Source organism: Rhinichthys klamathensis, unplaced genomic scaffold (assembly GCF_029890125.1).
Source record: "Rhinichthys klamathensis goyatoka isolate OS25496 unplaced genomic scaffold, OSU_Roscu_1.1 h1tg000082l_1, whole genome shotgun sequence".
In the NCBI taxonomy this organism is placed as follows: Eukaryota; Metazoa; Chordata; class Actinopteri; order Cypriniformes; family Leuciscidae; genus Rhinichthys; species Rhinichthys klamathensis.
This window is the reverse complement of record NW_026606624.1, coordinates 2,726,095-2,751,391: the sequence shown is the minus strand read 5'-3', so window position 1 is coordinate 2,751,391 and position 25,297 is coordinate 2,726,095. Positions and strand designations below refer to the sequence as shown.

The 25,297-nt window shown below is 37.9% G+C and overlaps 1 protein-coding gene across 6 annotated transcripts in view; it reads right to left on the bottom strand.

Moving 5' to 3' along the window:
* The window catches only part of kaznb (kazrin, periplakin interacting protein b), a 188,728-nt gene that overhangs the window by 15,816 nt on the left and 147,615 nt on the right, over positions 1 to 25,297 (bottom strand). For 5 of the 6 annotated variants that reach the window (XR_008807158.1, XM_056251437.1, XM_056251440.1 and 2 more), the window contains 2 exons: positions 16,154 to 16,261; positions 50 to 241 (listed from right to left, as the gene is read on the bottom strand). Coding sequence is in view for 5 of the 6 variants with exons in the window: in XM_056251437.1 (XP_056107412.1) it covers positions 50 to 241; positions 16,154 to 16,261 (300 nt within the window). In the remaining variant the exon portion in view is untranslated. Of the gene's footprint in view, positions 1 to 49; positions 242 to 13,073; positions 13,362 to 16,153; positions 16,262 to 25,297 lie in introns of those variants that run through there. The other variant, XM_056251439.1, reaches the window with a different exon arrangement.

Sequence of the window (25,297 nt, the reverse complement as noted above, 5' to 3'; positions counted from 1 at the left end):
GATTTCTCTGGTAATCCTGCAATATTGGCTTTGTGATTGGGGTTCAGACCTTGTAAGGCCTCCTTGGCACGTTCCAGCTCCTGCTCCTTCTCCCCCAACTGCACCTTGAGCTCGGCAGCGGACAGCGTGTCGGCCGAGCAGCCGCCGTGCGAGTCCTCCAGGTCTTTACTCAACATGTCCTTCATCTGTCTGAGGAGGTGCACCTCCTCCTGTAACTGAGCCACCTCCTCCCTCAGCAACACTATAACAAGAGAGACGGAGAGAAAGAAATCACTTAGTAACAAGTAGCTCTCAGCAAGTAGTTGTAATGCTACATATTATTTTATATTTCTATGTGGCCAGCAGGCTAAGAGGAAACAGCATAATTATGACAAACAAAGAGTGGCTGTTAAGATATTTCATTTATTTACTCGCTCTTAAACAATGCTATCTTTCATTCTTTTTAATCACAGGGAAGCAGACCGCACAATAAAAAAAGCGCCATTCAGATCTGGAGGGGGTGAGAGACGATTTCTCCACCGTTTTCAAGACTCTTTCACAGAGTCAAGGGAGCAGACACATTAGGAATGAGAGTGAAACCACAGCAACAAGAGAGGGACTCAGGCTCACTTAAAGCAAAACAGCAGCAATTGGCAATATATCAACAAATACACAAGCAAAACTGTTTAGGCATTGAGAGACAGGAGGCTGAGAGGACACAAATGTTCCAGAGCCTCTTTTAATAAGCGGAAGAGTGGTGCCTACTTTGCTTTGAATGAAAAAAAAAGCGTCCCATATCTCACCCCCGCACTGAGAGTGCCTATAAACCAGAGCAAAGCTGATTGAAGGACTTTCAAAAGCTCATGTGGCGACCTTCTGTTGTCAACATTTCAAGTCTTGTCCCACTAATGTGGCGGAAACATCATCGAGTCATGAAAGTAAGCTGAATTAACCGAGCTGCCAGTCAGGTGCGCTCTGCCTCTACTGATACGCTCAATAAGTGAATAAATTAAACGGAGGCCTTCGCTCAACGTACTCTGCATTACCAGGCAACAGCTGCAACATCAATCTTTTTCAGAGGAAACGAGGGAGCTTATCAAGTAATAGAATTCAATTAACTGTAAACTATAATGCACTAACACTGCAGCCTCGACAATAAAAGCCCAACTGGGATGAAATAAATCTACAGCACTTATCAAGAGCAATCAATACAATTAATGAGGTATTTTGCTTGGAGTGCAACATGGTAATGCAAAATACATCCCGCCATGCATGTCATATATATATAACTTTTAAACACTTCTTACCTAATTCAATTATTATGTAAGATATAATAATAATGAAAGTTGAATTAAATTTAAGGGTCTAAATACGAAATATCGATTTAACCTACTAAATTTAGCATATACGTATGCAGTATTTTATTTAGTATACTGAATAATTATGTAATATTTATTTAGTACAATCTGAGAAAATATAAATATATGCACGTTTTCTGCCGTTTTTATGAAAGTAAATTTAAGACCTTTTTAAGACCTTTTCAAGACTCAAATTGAAGGAAAATCAATACATCAGTATGTATGTTCTCTAGATGTAAATGTCTAGGGTGGAACACAATGAGTTCTATTAGCAACATTTTGGCGTATGAAAACAAAACTTTCAACAGATATCTACTTTTTAATTAATTATACAAATAAAAAGTAGCTTGAATCCCTCTGCTCCCAACCACTAGAACATGGAAATATATTTTACTGTACTTTCTGATCACACCGCAAAAAAAAGGGGATATTCTTCCTCAGTATGTTTGTCTAAAGATTCTTAAATCAAGATATATTTACTTGAGATGCAAAATATTAAGTCTTAATCATAAAATCATAAAACGAGTTTATGATTAAAACAAGAACAAATATCTGCCAATGGGCTCAGATAAATCAACTTAATCCAAAGGCAAGTTTTCATTACTCATTTACATATATTTGCTCTTGTTTTAATCATAAACTCACCTAAAAAAAAATTCAAGACCTCATTTGACATTTGGATCTCAAGTAAATGGATCAAAGATGTTTAGATATTTGTATTGAAAAACAGGAAAAAAATACTGAGGAAGATTATTTTATTTGATTTTTTTTGCAATGCATGCAACGTTTGATGCCATGCCTTTATAAATGTAAGACTTTGTGCTCTGATTGAAGACCTTTTTAAGACCTTAATTTGTGTAAGGGTGAATTAAGACTTTTTAAGACCCATAGAAACCCTGTATATATACTAAAGACTATATATTTCACTTTTAAACACTTCCTACCTATATTTAATAGAGCAAATTAATCATCAAAGATATATTTATTTTGAAAGTTGTATTCAATCTGAGGGTGCATGTGCCAGCTGACGTGGCATCCCGCCATGCGTGCAGTAACCGCTGGTACCTCAACTACACTTTAATGTGACATGACATCACTCGATGAGAGCACTTCCAGATAAAACTGACAATTAATTCACTTCAACCAGCTAAGGCGCAGTTCGATAGCGGCGGATGTTTAAAATGATCCCACTCTTAAGCCGTGAACGTGCGAGACAGAGAGGGGGCCGGCCGCGAGTCCAGATAGCACCAGGTGCTCGAGGCATTTCTTCAGCCTGCCGTTGACAAGGTGAGCGTCTGCAGCGCGACTGATAAGACAGAGACAGGGACAGCCCATTGGTCAATGTCTGCACCCACCAGCAGGCAGAGACAAGACACTGGGTTTCAACATGGCACAGGAAGCTTCCTTTTCCTGGAAAGTGTCATCTTTCATGCTGCCGCGTTGGAGCCCAAAGCCACTTATTCATTTGTTTAACTCGGCAGAGACTTATTTGGGGCAGTGGGTCCAGCTGTTGTCCCACTCTGAGCTCCAGCACATACACAAAGCTTTGGCTTATGACCAGGATTTGTATGAGAACTATGTGGCTTCTGCGCTCATGCAGCAGATCAGCTGGTCTGTGCCAAACTCCTAAATGCAAAGTATGAATCATAAAATTACACAGAGTCCGTGATCCTCCATGTTAAGGCTCAGATTTTGCAGCAAACACACACCATGCAGCGTCAGTCTATAAAAATGTAAAATTCATGGGATAAACAAAGGTTCTCTCAATAACAAACAACATACTAATCATTGAGTGAATCAACGCTGACCTCTGAAATACACAAACAAGACACCATTCAGTTCAGTTTTACATTATTATTACAGTGTCCCCGAGATACAAACAAACCAGCAGATCATAACACTTCTTGAGGAAATATAAGAGGTTCAAAAACAAGTCAATATTGCATCAGTGTTGGAAAAACGTCAGTTTAAAAACCACTTAATTACTTAATTACACTGCACCTTTTGACCAGAAATTACCATTGAAATGATTTTTATAAATACCAGTATGTTATCTTAAAGCTTCCGTTAATCAGTGTTGTTAAAGAGATAATTCACCCAACAATGAAAATTCTGTCATTAATTACTCACCCTCATGTCAACCCGTAAAACGTTCGTTCATCTTCGGAACACAAATGAAGATCTTTTTGATGAAATCTGAGCTTTCTGTCCCTCCATTGGCAACTATGCAACTGACACTTCGACACTTCAAAAAGGTCATAAAGAGATAGTAAAACTAATCCATATGAATCGAGTGTTTTAGTCTAAAATTTTCTGACGAGACATTATCACTTTATATGATGAACAGATTGAATTTAGGCTTTTATTCACATATAAAAACATTCATAAACCCACACATCAGTTGTGGTAAAGGGAAGCTCAATCATGTTCGCTTGACATGCGAGAAACAATGAGGTTCATTCTCGTGTTACGCAGCACGGTTAAGCTTCCACAAGAACCAATGAGATTTGTTCTGGTGTTACACAGCATGATTGAGCTTCCACAAGAACCAATGAGGTTTGTTCTCAGACGTCAAGCAGGTTCGGTTGAGCTTCTGTTTATGTTCACTGATCAGTGTTTATATGTGAATAAAAGCCTAAATTCAATCTGTTCATCATATAAAGCGATCGAATCTCTTCAGAAAATTTAGACTAAATCGCTCAATTCATATGGATTAGTTTTACGATCTCTATGAACTTTTTAAAGCAGCAAAGTGGTAGTTGTGTAGCTGTCAATGAAGGGACAGAAATCTCTAAGATTTCATTTAAAACATCTTCATTTGTGTTCCGAAGATGAACAAAAGTCTTATAGTTTGGAACATCGTGAGGGTGAGTAATTAATGACAGAAGTTTTATTTTTTGGGTGAACTAATGCTTTAACTAAAACTATTAAAAATTGTTTTCGGTAATTGAAATTTAAAGCACAGTTTACACAAATTTACACAATTTACACAAAATTACTAAAACCTAAAATATATATATTTTTAAATAAAACAAAAACTGAAAATATAAAAATATAAGTTAATTAATTAATACACTATCATTATATTCTGTATAATATACTATATAATAGCACTATAATAAATGAGATGCAAGATGGCAGCAGTTGCATTTGTATGAATTGAGAGAGTGTGAGCATGGTGTGATACGAGGGATAAAAGTAGTGCCAGTTTTAGTTACCCAGATGAAAAGACTAATGTACAGCGCTGACATGGACGACAGAGAATATTCGGAAATATCTGACTGCTGAATTAATCCATCAGAATCAAGTATTTCAGAGAGTATTTATGTAATAAAATATATTAATTCATTATCAATCCAAGTATTATCTGGCATCCTAATCTATATAATTATTCTGCTTTATTCAGGACCAAGTTGTAATAAGAGTTCATAGTCTGTTTGAAGAGGCTGATGAGTCTTCCCTCATAGAGTTGCATGAAATCTCATCAGAACTTCATGAAAGGAGAGAGTATCTGAGTCTTTATGCTGTGAGAAATGAGGCAGATACACACAAAAGCAATCAGGCCCCTAATTCCCCAAAATGCAGTTCAATCGATTCACACTGATGTCATGTCTCCATCTCACTTATCATCTCAAAAGCCAAACTAACCATGAGCTTCAGTGTGTGGATAAATCAAAGCAAAACTGAGCCGTCAAAAAACTAGCTATGGATGAGTCTATATATAAAGCTTTATATTTGTAAAATAATTTTCTAGAATTAATTTCTGCCAAGTCTGTTATTCAAACTCGAATCAAGTAAGTCGATACGAAGCACCAAACACTTGTTTAACACTTATTCTATCACATTCATAAAAGAGGAAGATTACTTAATTTAATAGGCTAGTAAAATCTCAATCACATTGACGGTGCTGTCTGGTGCCACATAAAATGATGACAGTAACCAGCTATATAAACTTGCAGTGGCAGCGATATTTTCAACTCAATGGGTTGTCTTTATCTGACAGTTTTTGGCCTGCGGTTCTGCAGTTCTGTGATAAACCATTTTGTAAAGGGCTAAACTCAAGAATGCATGTTTCAACGGATCTGTAGACAAGTTCTGATGTATAACCATCTCCAAGAAACTCCCAAACAACCTGCACACGCAACTAGGTCCTTAGGCAACTCAAAAAAAAAAATCTTCAAAGGCAATTCATCACTGAAAATACAGCGGGAGAGGAAAAACTAAGCATTATTTGTGGCTGGGAAATCAATCCTTGAGTTGCTTCTCCAAAACCAAAGTGCATCTTTACATGCTTGAGTTTAATGAAGTTCTGGGGTCCCAATAGCACCAACAGACTTCTAACCCAGAGTAGACCACAAAAGGTCAATGATGGAGAGGTTGCAGGTGTCTTCGGGCTCTGGCATACTTTCCAAATCTCAAGGGACGGCTGGATCTATGGAACGAACCAGAAATTAAAGGCTCATTCTTTATGCAATGCATTTTGCATGCAGACAACATATAGTGAATAAAACGAAATGATCCACCACGGATTAAACATGAATCAACCAAGGATTTACAGTGACGGTAAGCCCAAATAACCCATTAATAAAAAACGCAGAACATTTCCTCCAGACATGGGCACAGTATCTGTGGCATTTTCCCACAATGCTTTCCCAAACTAGCACTGATGCTGGCTCTGATATGACCGTCTAAGGAGCTCTAAACCCTGAGGTCAAAATTTGAGAGCCCATTTTGGGGGGAGTCAAGGACCATACAGCAGCATGGGACTCGTGGTGAGCTGCAGTGGTTTTAATCATTAACATGAGCGAGCCGCATGCTGTGGAGAGTTCAAAAAACCTCTCGCTCTGAGCTTGTGTGAGTCAGAGAAGGTGAACCGATAAAACACAAAAGAGAATATCATTAAAGTGGATTATTCTGATTCGACCCTTTTCAATCTTGTTCTTAAGGCTCTCTTTGATTTCTGCTTTTCCTTTGAGATATTTTGATCAATGCGAAGGAATGTTTCATCACATACTTTCTTTTTCATCGCATATATTTTACATTTTGTGCTTAGGAGCACAAGTTCACAGCCAATACAGAAGCTGGGCAGTATGCGTCCCACCCCATGCATATATGAGAAGGGGAGGTTGGGGAGGTTTGTGTTACAGTTAATGTAAATCTTTCTGAGGATATTACATGCTTTAAAACTTGTGGGAAATCTGCCTTAGATGTTACAGGTCAGTCTGTGAGTTCTTTTGAATGGCCCCTTGTTCAATAGTTAAATATTGAAAAACAAGGCTGGAAAATGTACGTGGTGAGAGTCACACACTCATGTGCAACGGAAAAGATTCAGGGTGTTAACAGCATGATGTTCAATAGATCGCACATGCATTAAGCAGGGCAGCTATTGGCACGTATATGTCCCCGCGGACCAATAACTGTCTTCCTAGCGAGCCGTTCGACTCTGATGATTATGAATATAATTGACAGGCACAGAACATGATTCTGTGGGCTGCAGCAGGAGACCAGAGGTTGGTGCCTTGATGATAAGAGCCACTCTTCATCTGATGGATCACGCTGCTAATGCCTCTTAGGCTGAGAAGCACATTACAGAAGCACAAATCACGGCTCTCGTTTGTGGCTTGAGAGGAGAGCAGAGGTCGAGAGAGGTAGAGAGTGAGACTCTTATCCTGCTGTGATAGCAGTGAATCCAGTCACACAGGCTCCCTGATCTCCTGTCAATCACTCCTCTGGTGAAAACACAAAATACGTTTGAAAGGTTAATTAAATTAGCATTTCACATTATACTACACAACAGCCCTGTTTTTTTTTAAGGACCAGCTTCTGTTGAATTTTGGATGTTTGTGTGGGCGAGGGCCAGGGTTCAGCTTAACCAACAAGACGTCCTTGCAGAAATCGCCAGAGAATTTTTTTTGTCCCATGACAATTTGTATAAGATGGTAGAAAGCAAAATGATTTAAATATATATATTTTCAAATTTTGTGTTTTCATATGCTCAAAGTTGTAAAATATGATTTCGCCATCTCATATGAATTATTTTTTAATATCTATTTTTGTAAAAAAAAAAAAATATATATATATATATATATATATTTTTCATTATTTTTGAACAAACACAGAAACAAAATAAACACATGAATAGTCAAAAACCACGAAACAAATGAAAAACGAATAAATAATTAATTCACACAAGATATATTCATCATTAATAAACATAATTTATTTTCATCTAATCAAACACTGTTCAGTTGCCAGTTAGATAATTTCATAAGGAAATGCCAGCAAATTCATTAAAATCACTGGTAGAATAACTTTACCAAATATTTCATTATTTTTGTTAATATCAAACAAAATGAATTCAAAGCAAACAAAACATACATTTCAAATATTTATTTTGTTTGCATGAATTATCCAACATTTTATCTAACATTCATTCAGAGCAAATTCTGGAACTTTGTTTTGTAGCCCTTCTTGTGTTTCCATCTCCCTAGTATTCCTCATTTGTAAGATGTTTTGAATAAGAGCATCTGCTAAATGAATTAATGTAAATGGAATTGTAAACAGTGAGCCAACCCATAACTGCAAAACACTGTCTCAGAAGAGAAGCTTGTCAGAAACACTAAATATCAGCTTGATTTGGATTTGGATTGTTCCTTGGAACAACTGCCAAAAATGCTAAACGAGACAGTTACTAATACATCAAGTGAAATGCATAATTCGAAGACATTTTTATTAATCCGGATGAAATATTTGTGTACTCCACATAAAACCCCACCATGACCCAAATATGCTGCCCCATATAGGCAAGGAAAATCAACCTCAGCATTCTTTAAAGACCTACACAAGAGCTTATATCAAAAATAGCACCCACGTCAAATGACATTTCAAAATCGAGAGCTGTGATAGAAGTATTAAAATGGTAGGAGGTGTAGGCTGCTATACTACGATAAAGCAACATGTGCCAGTGCTAAAATACATGCATGAAAATGCATTACAAGACTCACGCAATGTGAAGAGATTGCCAGCACTTCCTTCTGTCAAGAAAATACGGCTGACTTGTGTGTAGCACACTTCTGAGATGAAGTGAAGGTTAAAAGCACATGTATTGTTGGCATCTGTGCAGAATCGTATCAAATTTTGCATGTATGATGGCAAAAAGTGAGAAAACCTTCTCTCTTTGTGTGTGTGTGTGTGTGTGTGTGTGTGTGTGTGTGTGTGTGTGTTTGTTTCTCTATAGTCTTCTGTGTGGGGATATCTGAGGGTAACAGCTGTGGTGAATTAATTGCTCTGCGTTTAAATTGCAAGTAAGTTCAGCCTGCCCATGCCAACTGGAGATAGTGGTAATTGATTCACACTTTCATTAAGGACAGATTAGGCCAGGCCAACGGATGGGCACCAAGTGCCTGACCAAAACACGCACATACATAAACACTCAACGTGATGTTCCCAAAACACTCCTGGTAATTCATCAGCTTTGGAGCTCACTACTAACTAAAATAATAACAATGAAAAATGTAAGCATTATATATATTTTTTAAATAAGTAAACATTCGCCTACACAGAAAAGCTTTCAAAAATGTGCATACAGTATATGCACAATTTTGATTCATTTTCTGTATATATATATATATATATAAATAGAAAAAGGATATATACTCTATTTCCATGTATGTACGTACATAAGTAGCTATAATTTTTATACAAGAAGATAACTAAGATTACCTCATTATACAAATAAACTCATAATAAAATAAATAAAATTAATCAATTACTGCTCTCTATCTTCGATTAGTTATTAGGAAGAAACTAATTTAGCAATTAAAAAAAATGCATATCAGACCTTAAAGTGTAACTTTAGACGATTTTCAACCCACTTTGCATTGTTACAATGTCGGTACTAGAATATGTAAATGAACCATTTTTACTTGTTCTCCGTGTTACCTGGACCGAGAAATTCATGTTTATTTGTCAGCAAAAGGGGCTTTCTTTTGACAGCTCCAGGAATTTTGTGAAAACTACAGATTATACCTCCACATTTTTGTATCACCACTCACGGACAGTCAGATCGACAGAGGGTTATTAACAGAACACTTATTGTTAAGAGTAGGTTTATCACTGAAAATTGTTTCATATGTTAACCCTTTAAAGAGCATTATGAAAATAAATGGCAACAGATTTCACTTCGGCCGGATTGGGTGGAACTGACAGAACGACTGGTTACGTGACTGCAAACACACAGGTTTTTTAGATTTTCCATCACTACCTACAACACTCTGGATCCTTCACTGGAAACCAAAAGTAACTCACTCCTGCTATAAACGTTTACTCTTTGAATTCTTGAACCTGGGAACAATACACGTCGACACCGTTATGACTAATAGTTTGCTAAGAAGTATTTCCTACTAAAGCAGTATTTGACTCTGGTAAGCGTATTCATAGCAGACTGGTGGGAGTGGCTTTGGACAGAAACATACCCAGTGCATTATGGGTGTCAAAGATTTCCTGCCTACTTGTCAAAAGTTTTTAATCTGTTTTCTCTAGCCAGGTAGCACTGAATTAAAAAACAAACTTTCTACTCTATAGCCAGCCATGTTTTGTTGAAAGCCCATTTTGCCTGTGGTGAAGTACCCCTTTGTAAAAAAACTTTTTATTGCAGCTCGGCTGGAAAAAAAAAACAGACCATTCTGAACTTTCTGATGTCAAGATATTTACATGCCCGTGACGCCCAATTCGTGTTTGGAAACTTGGCCTACCAGTCACCGTGAAGCAATAATGGATCGACTTCAAATATTCAAAATGCTGTTACTGTTGTTTTTCTGTTCACCTCCTACTCAAGCATATGCTTTCCTCTGATACTGGAATAAAACCACTTTGTTCTGTCATTTAGCTAGGCAGCAGCAAATCCTGTTGGACAGTTCTTTCCGACTGCACAATTTTGTTTAGGACGTATCATTTGCTCTGTTACGTAACACAAACACTTATGTGAAGTGTCTCTCTTCAAAATCCCTGTGGATTTGGCCGAGGTGATGGAATGCAGCATCTTGTAGTAGCTGACGGCGTGGGTGCTCCAGACAGGGTTTTGGCTGCATGAAACTTGTCCGTGAGCTGTGGTGTGAACTTGTAGTTTGTACACTGGTGTGAAAGAGAAGGGCAGAGCTTGACAGAACCATCTGGCATCAGGGGCTTGGAGGGTCAAACTCATTATCTTCATCTATTTGGAGCGTAACCACTGGCACCAAGTAGATCAGTGAGCCGCAGAGGTCATACCAAGCTATGTTGGCGCCGGTGGCACAACAGTCTCGAAATACCATTGGACTATGAGCACACACACACAGACACTAGCAGGTACACCTGTGTCCACTTGTAAATGATGAAATAAACAGACACAAATTCATTTCTCCATCAACAAAAATGGCAATATCTAAAATATCAATGGACGAAAAAAAAAGAAATCTAAATATTGTGATAAAGTAATTAGAATTATCAAGAGTAACAAGTCAGATCTTCAAAGCTTCTCTGCTTTAATGTAAAATGTTTTTTTTAATCAGTTCAAACTATCCATTTTTAAAGAGTCATTTATTACTATCATCATGCAAAAAAATTATGTATTAAAATGTTTTACAAAAATACACTACCATTTGAAAGTTCATTAAGATTTGTTATTCAGAAAGAATGCATCAAATTGATCAAGTGACAGTTAAGACGTTTATATTGTTAAAAAGATTTCTATTTCAAATAAATGCTGTTCTTTTGAACTTTCTATTCATCAAAGAATCGCAAAAATTCTGTGGAAATGTCGTTTCCACAAAAATATTAAGTAGCACAACTGTTTTAAACATTTTAATATTACTTGAGTACCAAATCCGCATATTAGAATGATTTCTGAAAGATCATGTGACACGAATGGAGGAATGACAGCTGAAAATTCAGCATTGCCTTCAAACAGGAATAAATTAAATTTTGAAATTAGTTATTTTAAATTGATCATATGCAAGCTTGGTGAGCATGAGAGACTTCTTTAAAAAAAAAAAAGAAGATAACCCTATAGTTATATAAATAAATGCTATAAGTCCATTTCAGTGCAAATACTTAAATATACTGAAAATCACCAGGTATGTCACTGCTGTATTGTCCAGCCCTACCATAGATACAAAAACCATACACAAACATAACAATTGTGTATGCCAGCATGTTTGTTCTTAACAACAGATCAGCACCAATGTACTCATCTAATGTTAGCTGATCTCAAAGAGCAATGGTGGAAGCGTCCTGAGGCAAGGTTAAGGAAGAACACAATAACAAAATTCAATCATTCAGTCAAAAACAATACTACCCTACTGTAAAGACTTTCAAAGGCACAAGCTGCACTGTCATACCATCAAGATCAAACACTTAGATTCCAATGAATCAGATAATAAAACAAGCATTCAAAAGCACACAGCTGAGCAGCTTTTGATGAAACCCGACTTCATTAGACACCTCACACATTAATCACCTATATAATTATCTTCATGAGCGTGAATTCAAACTATGTGCACTATGAGGCAGTGTAATGTTGTGTAAGCTACTGTATGCATGGTTTGCATTCCTCCTGTTTTGCCGATGGCACTTATCCAAGTGCCTAAAAATGATCCATAAGTTCCTGCTGGGTCTGTTGTTAGACTTTGAATAAGGAGTGTAAAGATCAGTCTCACAGTGTTGATTTAGCAGGGTGTGGAGAAGACGCGGGTATTATTACTATCCACTATAGACGTACAAACAGTGTCTGATTCCAGATCAGCTTGAATGGTTTTGTGAGTAAACCAATGAGAGAGGATTGTAAAGATTTTAAAATGTCACAACGGACTGAAACTAGAGATTACAAAAAGCTTGGGAAATGGCCATAAAATGTTTCCACTTTGAAAATAAAAGTTAATAAATTAAATAAAATAAAAAAACAGACAATGAAATGTTTGTCTTTTAATTTCGGTGTGTATATGACCGTTTTTACAACATATCACTGAAACATTTCACACGATCACTCTGATGATTTTCATACATTCAAAGCAGATTATTGTGACAGATTATGGGTCTGATTAAGGGATGCGTTGCGCATATATCCCCACATAAACAGAGAGACCACTTTATGATCGCAATCTCATATGCTCTCACAAACAACATATGTGTCACTAACGTAATTACAGCTGATTGCTGGGTAAGAGCTACACGTCACACATGGTAAATCATAGTATTACTCAATATTACATGAAATTAAAGACAACCACATGCTTTGTTTGTATGTCCTTGACTCATCAAATAGTCCAAAAGGTGGTCATCTATCAAAGTACAAAAGGTTAAATCGGCAGTATGGGATATAGGTCACTTTTTTGAATTATGTTACATTAAGTCCATAATAACACAAAATCTGAAATATTCTCTTTTTAAATTTCTATTATAACCTACTATATTTCTTCATAAAGGAACTGAATGAAGTGTTCACTTAAATCATGAGATTCGTCTTATACAGTAGCTTGAACAAAGCAAAATCTTTCCAAAGAACCTCCTGGTTGGGAATCACTGTTACAGGTCATCCAATATCCTACATGTGTCCCAACACTCTTGCTGACACACGTGACAAGCCCCTGTCCATCCTAAGTAACACATACAGATTTACATGCCTGGTCAGCTGGTTATATGATTCAGTGCGTAACTGCTGTAGTTTCCATCTTGAGCTCTCGTACACACGCAAACACTCACCTGGTCTGCCCTCCTCTCTTTCAGATCTCATGACTCCCGCAGTGCCGGCTCCGGCAGGCTCCACTTTCAGCGCCGGTGCTTTTTCTCATAGCAAGAAAACTCAACTAAACCTCCCGCACACACACACGTACACTGTTCACTCCTACCACAGTCCGCGCGCTCCTCCCTGACAGGTTACTAGGGAGGGGTTCCCGAGTGAGTGTAAACAAGTTTGAGCCGCCTTCCTCTGTGAGCCCGTATACCAGTTCTGGGAGTTTCTCTAGGGCGTTTTCTGAAGTTCCCCACCCCCTCTACACTCTTCCTATACTCACACACACACACACACACACACACACTCCTCTCGGCCTAAAAGAGAGTTCAAAAAGGGAATGACACTGCTTTTCCCAGCCTTGTATGAACAGGCTCATAGGACAGGGGGAGGAGACAAATAGCTTTTCTGATCAGGTGAGAGGGCAGGTGAGTCTCTCTTCAGCGGCCCTGCAGCTCCATCTAACGGTGGAAACAAGACACAGATAGACTGCTCTCTGTTCTCTAATGTTAAGGAACATTTCACCCAAAAAATGTTATTCTGTCATAATTTACTAGTTCAAACCAGTATGAATTTTATATTTACATGGAACACACAAAGAGAAGATTAGCAGCATGTATGCTGTGAATGGGGACTAAAGCTGTCGGGCACCAAAAATCATTAGCTAATAAACAAGTTATGCTTTTTTTGTCATTTTTGGAGCGATTCACTTTATTACAATTAACACAGATCAAACTGACAGTAAGAACTACGAAATAAAATAAAATAAACCATATGGCCTACTTTTATGATGCTCACTTTTTTAACATAAAAAAGAATCCAGGAAATGTCCTGGATTAGGAGTTTTATTCAAAATTAGCTGAAAATTCAAATAAATTAAAATAAAATACTTTTTTTATCCTTTTATGGTGCTTTTTAGTCATTTACAGAGCTGTTCACTTTTATTGTATAGGAAAGAGCATGCAGGACATTCTGCTTCAGTTCTCCTTTCATGAAAAAAAAAGAAGCGAGATTTGAAAAGAATTTGGGACAACATGAGGGAGACTAAGGGATGGCAGAATTTTCCTTTTTGTTAAAATATCTCTTTAAGACTTGCCAACAATCAGTGTGATATCACACCTTATAATTTGCTGCTGCAACATCAGTGTTTATATCCGGACTATAAACTTTTATCCCTGTGTTATTATTGGATGTTTGCAACACAGAAATAGCAATACCGTGTAGCTGAAAACACTGTTTGTGAAGCTGACACCCCACCCCGTTTCGGCAATCCATGATATTTTTCCATCCACATCCCATAATTCCTTGCAGCAGACTTCATGCAGGGATCTGTGGGACGTATTGTCAGATAAAGGGCTGGATGAGTGTCCCCTGTTGCATAGAGCTAATGGAGTCACCGGCAGATAGAGGCCCACTCTCTGTCACAGTGCACAGGCTTCAACCTACTACTGAGTGGCAGTCTCACACACAGCCGGGCAAGAGGACTCAAGGACTCTTAGGGTCTTAACACTGACTCATCTCTCCTTTTATCACTCTCTCTTAAAGACCAGAATGCTGGTGCTGAGTTCAGAGTGCCTGCTGGGGAAAGAATTACCAGTTTGTACACAAACAACTCAATGTGATAATATAAAGTATATGCTGTTTGTGTAATGAATAAGTGACTGCCTTAATATATAACACAGGATGTGCCCAAGTGTGTTGCGTGTTGATTAAATGTACGTGTCCATCAGGGAAAGCTCAACCACTGAGTCTTTCTCTCAAGTTGTTGTGTTGCACATAAGTGAGCTTGTATGAGCACACGAGGCTGAAAGTAATGAATTTAGTACATTAAAGGAGCTCTAATATGGCTGCCTGCTTCCTTTTATTTCTCAACTGCATAGATACAGTTGCCTGGCAGACCGAGCGTTATCTTTCAAAACAATTTAAGGCTCGGCTGGGAGTAATGAAGTACTGACAGCAAGCACAACATCAATAATGCTTTTCACACAGGGTGAAACGAGCAACACAAGAGAAAAGAATAGAAACAGAAAAAAAGAAAAAATTCCGAAGAGAAAGAAAGAATACGATAGAATGGAACAGCTCTTACCAAAAACCTGTGACAGTACCATGGTATAGCAATGGCATTAGAAAATACCATGATACTTTGATATATACCATGGCATTGTTGGTACTGTATATGGCCAGATTTAATGCCAATATAAACACAATACTGTGGAAATTAAACATACATGAAAACAGCTAAGCAGCAGGCAGCGTTATCAGCCAGTTAACTATTTATTAATATAAACAGAAATGAACAGCAAAACAAAATAGAAAAAAAGAACAGAAATGAACAAAACTGAAATAGCAGAACAAACAGAATAAAAGAGAATAAAAGAAGCTTCCATAAAAGAATAGAATAAAATAAAACAGAATAGACTGTACATACTAATACAAATTAGTATGTATATTACTAGTATAAAGCACATACAAACCCATGCTGCGGGTGCTTTCAATACATTAGCATTCAGTGTTCGCCATCATCAGCCTGAGTGAAGTCGAAAATTATTCCTGCTACTGGTTAAAATGAAGACCCTCTATCATCCTAAGAGGGTAGTTTGGCTTCTTTGTGATGCTGGCTTTGATAAAGACATAAAGATTATGATTTAGGAGGACAGCACTCGGAGGAAAGGCAATAGAGAGTAACGGGCGTCATTATGTGTGGAAAATGGGATGTCTAGAATAAGACTTAGAGATTCTTTTCAATTTCCAGTTTAATCAATACACTTCATAATGACGCCTCCCCACAGCGAGTGACATTATACGAATCAGACAAAGCTTTTTTGTTTTCTTACAAGATGACTCTCTCGCAATTTGTAGAAGTGCGTTTCTTTAGTCGCATACGCTTTGCTCCTCACAAACACATGAGCAGGTAGAGGGTGAAAATCCACAGGACTGGTTTTGTTTTATTGCCATTCAGCACTGTGATGAATTACCCGAGCTCCGAATGTTCACAGCCTGTGGAAAATTACTACTACGCAATATTGTGCTTATGCATATTTGGACATCTTACCCTTGTCAAGTGAAGAATCTGGAGTGCCGAAGTCCATCAAGCTCGACATGCCTGTCTGGAAAGTGAGATCAGAAACCAGTGCCTTCTGCCGGTGGTGGACCGCAGGCTCTGCAAGACAGAAAAACAAAAGCTTTGAGCTTGTTCAGGTTCGAGCTAACCGAGAGGTTTGACATTTTCGCCTTCGTAAGTGGCCGAGGGCGGCAAATTGCAGGCCTCCTACAAGAAAAGCGTGCGGAGTGTGTCGGAGCGACTCCGGCTCGTGAGTCACAGAGCATCTCGCAGCTATTACTGCTCATCTGTAATTAACTCTGAAACAGTGACACGCACCACGCAAAAGCTCCACATCCACTGAATGGCTTTTAAAGACAAATAATCATCCTCCGTCCGCGGCCCACGCCGTAGCCGTAATCAATGTGCATTGAAAGTGACAGGTAGCAATTTCATGTACAGTGCAACGGACAACACACCGAATCACGATTTTCCCTCGGATCTGAAAAGGAAGAGGAAAAAAAGCTAACAATGTTCGTTTGATGAGGACGAGAGAGTGCTGAGATTTACAACCACCATCAATCATCTTCCTCCGCGCGGTAACATCGTAAGGTTCTCAGAAGCCACAAGGGATTTCTGTGTACCTGTGTGGAAGGAACAAGGGCGGCGTACCGATCTTTCAAGAGACTATATCATGAGCATCATAAATAAATGGCTCCTTTGTCATATCACACACCTTCCACCACCTGACGCCGACATGGAGAGTGCCGTTATGTCACTTCCGTGAAGAAATTGTGTGTCAATTACCACAGGCTTTGACAGGGGATATGAAATGGTGCTTGTCATTTTCCACATCATTATGTCAGACAGCGTTCATTCTTCGCCATTCCCTTTAACAGATACCATCTCAGCACTGCCTGTTCTTTCTTCCCCTCCCTCTCGTGACTCAGACTTCACAGCCGGCTGCACACCTGAACTGATGCTGCTAATTGAAGTGTCTTCAAGTGCCCTTTTCTCTGTGTCTCTGTATCTGCTCCTGTTACCTGCTTACACTTACAAAGCCCCTAATGTGACTTATTCTGTTCTCAGACATGTTACACTGCAAATTCCTTTTTTTCCCCCATCCTTTCTAAATGCTGGTCCTCATCCTACAGTGCACTTTACTAGCTAGAGCAGGGGAATTCAAACTTTTTCAGCCCAAGGACTCCCTGTGTATAAAGAGACCCCCTATTACATATTGTATAAAACTTGGATTCTAGTCGGAGCCGATAGGCAAGTGCTCCGACATGTAGCGCCGCTGTGCTTCGGGCAACCCGAGTTCGAGTCCCGGATCGTGGAGCTTTCCCGATCAGCAGCAACATCACATTTGATTAACTCCAATTTTGTAATAATTATTATTAATATTATTGAAAAAATGTATTATTATTAAAAAAATTATTATTGTAAAAATTCTAATGTTTTTGGAGGAAAACAATCGGTTAAATCAAGGTTTATTATTATTAATAATAACAATAATAATAATCTTTAATTTAACCCCATTTTTTTTTTTTTGACAAAAAATTGTTTGGGATCAAACAAAAATTGGCGGACCCCTTACAGTAATGCCATGGACCCCCTAGGGTTTGCAGACCGACTGTTGAGATATAGGAGCACGGTCATAGAAAAGTATCAGGAATTAGAAACTATATATAGTTTTTAAAAATATTTCATCAGTTAGAAAATATTCATTGTGGTTACACTCTCTAAAAATGACTTTTTAAAAATAGACTGGAATGACATGGAACAACTAGAAAAGTTTGTTTAAAAAGCGTGGGATCCCTGAAGCCAAGAGGGGTCCATTTTCAGTCCGGCTGAGTCAAAAATATCCCTATTGTGTCATGGCATCATTTTCAGTAGTGGGTCAATGGTGATGAATGACTGAATTCACATTTCTGCTTTTTATGTCTGCCCAGTTCTACAGATGCTTCTTGGTTACAAGGTATTTTCGTTATGGACCGAAAATATTCTGTATCTAAGAGTGCTCTTCACAAATCTGTGCTCTGCTGGGTTACTAATGGCATGACAAAGCCAGCCATATGAAGCATTTAATGCATATTGAGGACATTGAAATAGCCAGTCATTTACTTGTGCAAGGCATTTGTGCATACGTTTTTGTATATATTAAGACGAAGTTGTAAAGTGCAGGACATTATTCAAGGCTTAATCTTTTGGTGCACTGAGGCAGTTTAATAAATGGAGAAAATGAACAATCATTACCATAATAGCTACCTGTTTAAGTAGAAAGTAAAGACAAAACTGGGCAATGGTGCACTAGGTTTACTGACCCCTAACCTAATGTTCTCAGTATAATATATATCTGTATTGACTGAAGCACCTTATGGAACTGCGATCTGGTTAAATTACACTGTGTTTGACCAACTTGAGTAACATCACAGATCTTCCTTTCTGTCTCACTGAAAGTTTAAGAAATTACTCATAACAATGAAAAGGTCCCAGGATATAGAAGCTGTCAAACCTTTCTTTAAGAAAACAACAACAACAAAAACAACAACAACAACAACAACAACCCTATGGTTTGTATAGCAGGTTCCACTGACACTCAAATATATTTCTCTTTCGCATTAACCTTTGAGCACATCCTTTGGCAGAAGTGAAAACCATCCATACAAATGTGTTTAATGGACCTTAGACGCCATATTTCACTTGATGTGAATGAAAACTGAGGCTGTGCGGGATACAAGTACAGTCAAATCAATAGGTTGTACTGTCTTTCGATTTTAGGTCATGTCTAATTTTTACAAGCCATGTCTAGTAAAAAAAAAAAAAAAAAAAAACTTAACTAAAAACTATATAAAAAGTTAGATATAAAAACTTACTAAAAATAAAAATAAATGCAAGAATATAAATATTAAAAGATAAATAAAAATAAACATTTTTACAAAGACTATTTACAGTGTTTCAATGTATACAAGAATAAGACTCTCATTAATATTACCGCATCCACCCTTAAAGTCTTTCCTATTTCCATCTTCCCTTAGATTCAACTGGCTAAACCCATCAGGACTAACTCATTTGAGAGATTTTTAATGGAGCTATTGAAGGCTCTTTGCACGCAACCCTGTTGAGATAGCTCATTTCTGAAATATTTCTGTCGCAAAGAGCAAATAAAAGGACTATTTAGAAAAAGGCTTTATAGGGTTCATTTTTTCCTTTTACACCACCAAGTGCCATCCTCATGTTGCCTTTGGACGATTTAGAGAGTCATTATCATTTAACTTTCACACACTCCAGACATTTCTGAATATCAAGACTGCTTACCCGAGCTATAATTCTGTTTGAAAACAGGATCATTAGGCTAAAAACAATTTTTCTGCCCTTTCTTATCACATTAGTGCCACAAAGGCAGCCAAACATAACAAACATATCAACTAAAGTGAAGTAATACAGTTTGGAGTGGTCAGACGACCCTGTGCAGCACTACGCTGGCCTCCTGCGTACTAGATATAAAGCTTTTATCAAGAGGTCAAAGGTTATGAAAATAATGAAGAGATGCAATAAGAGTTTGCTGACACAAATAGCTGTGCAGGAGTGAATACATGAACTTAAAGACTGTTTTGGAGGAAAATATGGCTGGAGGGCTTTGCTATGTGTTTGCTAGGTTGTTCTGATTGGTTACTAGGCAGTAGCAAGAGTTGTATGGGTGGTTGCTTACTGACCCAAGTCAAAAGAGCCCACAACTCTCTATCCCTACTGAAAAAAGCATCTTAAACCAGTCTAAGCTGTTTTTTCAGCTAGTTTCCCACTTAAACCAGTTAAATACATGCTTGGCCCTGCAGAAAGACCATATTAAGCAAAAAAACAACAACATCTTAAACCAGTCTAAGCTGTTTTTTCTGGTTTAAGCCTGATCAGGCTGGTCTGTTGGCTGGTTTTAGATGGGTTCAGGGCACTTTTTAGTTAGTTGCCCATATAAACCAAGTAAATACATGATTGGCCATGCTGAAAAACCAGCTTACGATGGTTTAAGCATCTAAGTCTAAGCTGGTTTTCTGATCTTAGCCTAATCAGGCTGGTCTGTTGGCTTGTTTCACTCAAGATTTTGGGCACTTTTCAGCTAGATGCCCAGCAAAACCAGTTAAATACCTGCTTGGCCAGGCGGAGAAACCATTTTAGGCTGGTTTCAGCATTTATTTTTTATCAGGAATGATATTCTGGTTCCTAGCTATGGCTCGAGTCCCTCCCTCAATATTAATCTGCAACTAAAACACAATTATAGACAAATGCACAGTCTGCTGGGAGCGTTGCAATGAATACTGCTGACAAATAGCCTGGCCCCTGGCAGCTCACCTCTGTCTCTCTGGCGACAGCCAAAACCCACACATACACATTACAAAGAGGTCGATTTTTCCTAGGTGGGCAAGAGGTCAACCTGGCCAGACTTGGAGGCAGCATATTGTCAATCAGTGTGTCTCTAGGCGCCCCTGCACTTCCTTATTAATGCAATACCTGTCAACACAACATATCACTCAAGATATCTTGACCAGTGACATGCTGACCTGTCTTAAAATACCTCTGTGGAGTCTTGCGTCTGATGATGCCACAGTCTGTTTTTGGTTGTGCACCATTGCACCAATTGTGAGCAAGAAGATGGATTAATTGTATTGCCAAGGTATTTGGATAAAACTAAAGCTGTAATTATCCCTTTATTTAGTTGTTTGCTGATGCTAAACTCCCTCTGTATTCTATTACGGACGTGACAGTCTTTGCTCCTCTGTTAAAGCCGCTAGTTAATGAGAAAACACACTGCATTATTAATCACCACTAAATAGAAGGAAGAGGAAAAAAAAGGACCATGAGAAAAGTCATAATAAAATAATAAATATAAGAATAATACTTGCATAAGTGGGTCTACATGCTTTATTATGTAAGAAATGTATAGATGCTCAAATGGAAATACTGCACCTATTTAAGTCTATGCATTCCGCCTTTAAAAACAAACAAAACGTCAGTCCAATTTAAAAATCTTCTGCTTTATTTTGTAGCACAATATGCTGGATATGCAAATACTGTACATTGGTTGATGGCTTAAAACCCAGATGAACATTTATTGAAAGCCAAAAGACTTGCGATTGTTCTTAATTTTTATCCTTCTTACTACATTAAGTATTCACTATAGCATATCCACACACTGGCACTTATGAACATTTCATTTGGAGAAACCCAATTAAATGTGCATTAGTGCCAATGTGGTTTCTGATTTGTAAATGCTGAAGACCATGTTTTCCACATAAATAAATAAAAACATTTTGAGTTTTGCATTTCTGCCTGCCTGCGTTTGTTGATTTTAAACTAAGAGGCTGAAATTGACTGAAATTGTCTATTAACCATATTGAAAATCCATCACATTTTTATTTATTTATTTAGATATCATGACCAGAGGCATAATGTAGATCCTTAAGCCTAGGGAAAATTTCAATATTGTCAATATTACACATCAATACTGTAAATCAAATTTCCTTTTGAAATTATATCTAGACCTCTGTATATCTAGACCAAATGAATAAATTCATGTGGAGTCTCATTAAAATATATAAATGAACCTTTACCATAGTTCTGTACTCTCAGGACACTCCCACCTCATGTCTCTCAGGCACAAACATGAACCTCATCCAAATTCAGAGCGAAGGAGCACTACAGTACAAAAAAAGCTTTCTCACTTAGATGCAGTTACTGGGTATCATTAGCACGGCTATGCCGCAGATGGCATTGATGAATCGAAACAATCTTCTCTGTGAATTGTGGTAAAAGAGAGAAGGGTTGGTAAAACTTGTGGAAGGAGAAAAGCTCAAGGCAGCCTGAAAGTTGGGCCCTCCAATGGAGAGAGTTTTTTTTTTTTTTTTGCCATTGATGGAGTACAGAAGGATATTATGTGGGTTCAGAAGCTTGAAAATCCTTCATGCTACCATTTTAGAGGGTCTTTATGTTTGGTCTGCAACAGTGAAATCCTTAAGGCCATATTCATTGAACAGAAACAAATTAATTTTACCAAGAGTAAATTTAGAGTTAATATTACAAATCAAATTTTATTGTGCGAATGAGCTTCACCTGTGCATGATAAACTAATCCTTGGAGAAACAAATTGCGCAAATGTAATTTCAAGCTGAAAACTGCAAAAGTCCCAAGCAGAAAAAATCGAAATCTATTTGAACAAAATGTCCCGAGAGGCAACTACTGAAGTAGTGTGACCATGCAAGTACTGATTTAAACACAACAGCTCTATCTGGGCTACAAGTGAGACACACACAAATATATATAAAACATAAAAAACCCCTAAAGTTTAAGAAATAAAATAAAAATACACTGCTGAATATGGGAAGTTCTGTGTGAAGTGATGGATCACAGTGAAACACGAGTTGCATGGTGATACTCCAGAGTGTCTTCAAAAATCTGGTGAAAAATATAAAACTGCATCTCTCTACCACAGTAAAGCATGGAGGAAGAGGTGTCATTGCCTTTTTAGCTGCTGCTACTGGTGAACTGTGAAAAATCATTTAATGCTTTGCAGTACAGAAGAATATTGCAGAATGGTTTGCTTCCCCATATGAAAAGATGTTATCTAAAGATGAATGATCAGATTTTAAATAAGACAATGCTCCTGCCCAGATTACAAAAACAACCAAGAAGTAGCTTGAGAACAAGTCCATCAGGCTCATGTTTTGGCCTGGTCAGCGCCAGATTTGAACCCTATCGAATATTTGGTCTCACACTAAACTCAAGCGAACTGGGAGACATTTTTCAACAACTCATGAACTGTTTGAAGCCATTAACATTGAGTGGAACAACACAGACTCTTCTTTCAATAAAAAGCTCTCTGCAAACAGTATTTGTGCAATTCTTGCTAACTTCGTGACCAGTGATTTGTTTAAAATGGTTAAGACCACTAAGGGCCAGATTTACTAAAACAATGCAAATTAGCGTGAGAGCGCAATTCCAAAAAAGCGCAAATGGGACTGGAAAGTTTTGTGTGTGATCTAACGACGACACATAAATTAAAGAACTCAGATGCAGCCGGATCATTTCCATAATGACCAACGCAATCAACCAACAGCAGCGCAAATTAGCTTCTGGTTTAACGCATGGTGTTAAATAATGGTGCAAATACCAGTAAATTGACTAGCGCAAACCTTAGTAAATCACCTTGCATGATTCATTTAAATACTCTCCTCTCATAAATGTTGCATTTGAAAGGGCAACTCTTATGCAATAAGATCAGCTGCAAAAATAACTGGGTCCATGCTTTTTCAGCGCTCATTTTTCACTGCGTGTCTTCAGTAAATCCTTACAGTAGTTTTTTAACGCCAAAAGAGGGTTTGCGTTGGAGAAAGCTTTTAGTAAATCTGGCCCTATATATTTTGCCATTTTTGGCTTGGCCGAATTTTATTCCCCAGGAGTGTGTATATACGCATATATATTTTACCTAGTATTCTGACTGCAAAACATTTTAATAAAAGTCTACTTCTACATCAGTTTGCTGAACTTTCTGTCAGGTTTATGACTGACATAGGATCCCATACACACCATTCATACAAGATGAGACCCTTTAGGCTCGTGTTCAGTGTCCTGATAGGTGCAAGTGATCAAAATCTCAAGCCCTGTCTCCATCATCTCCCTCAACCCTCAGAAATTCAGTCTGGGTTCTGTCCCCGTGGACAGGATGCTGCCAGGGGCTGGAAAAATGTTGTTTATTAATCTGTATTTATAGTCATGGACAACGGAGGAAATCAATAGGCACTGCATTCACTGCACATTAAGCCCGAGACGATGCTTCAAGGGCTGTGTGATTGACTGTCACTTCGTGTGTGTGGTTACTGTCAGCTCCGCAGCAATTCACTGCCCAGAGCAGAGGCTTTCCGTAGACACACTCTTCGCCTCATCAGAGACCTGCCACTTCCGCCACAGACGGATAAAATGATGCAGAGGGAATCAGTAACAACAATGAATTGTACATACATTCATCAGAAAGACTGTACTTCACAAGCAAAGTTTTACTAGTGAACCAGCTAACAATACAGGGTTGTTCCTGGGTTAAAATGGGTGTTTGGTGCAGGCGAACAAACACAGTCATCCACACACACACACACACACACACAAAAGTACCCTACCCCTGTAAACTACGAGCCCAGTACTGATAATAAATCCAAAATAAAGGCAAAGAAACAGGTTATAATATTAACTTATCCTATTTATTCATGAAATAAAAAAATATTCACTGTCAGGACAGATCATAAAAGAAAGTGCTTAGAACTATTTTATACTAAATCAGTAAATGTATATGTAAAAGTGACTGATTTGAAAAGTTAGTAATAAAACGAACAACAAAGTAACACATTACAAAGGTGTCAGTTCTATTATTTTGCATTACACTCGAAGACTTAATGCACAGATCATTTGACATTTGAAAGTATCAGATTGTTTTGTTCCGTACTTTGCAATGGTTGTCACTGTCAATCGGATTCAATCACACATTTAAATACGGATGTCAATCCAGAGACTTTGCAATGTGTATTTAGCAGCATGAAAATATTATATACAGAGAGTGAGTAAAGATCGCTGCCATTATAATCATTAAAGCTGTCAATCACAAAAGAGGTACACAAAGCTGCACTCTTGCAAAAACTCCCATTATAATCAATGAAGCTGCTATAAATCTCTCATTGACAACGCGTTTATACTTTGTTGGTTATAACGAAATGATTCACGAGCGTGCAGAACAAAAATACAGTTTTTGCAGTGTTAAACGGATTATCACCAACTTAAACACATCTGATCAGACATTCAAGCGCTCGACAACAGATATGTCTGTGATTGGCTAAAAAGCTCAACGCTGCTAAAACACATTGCAAATAGAAACCTTTGACGCTCTTCTTAAAGCAGCTGCCTATTAACGGGCACTGGTACTACAGAACGGCAGGTATCGTCACATTAAATTATCAATTTAATCTTTGGCGGGACAAAGATTGATTTTGCTGGCCGCCAAAATATTTTCAATGCTGGAAAAACCCTGCAATAACAGACTAGTGTTTAAAATGTTCATGCGCCAGCTAAATAACTGCCATTGCAATAAATGAGAACACTAACGGAAATTCATGCAAGTGC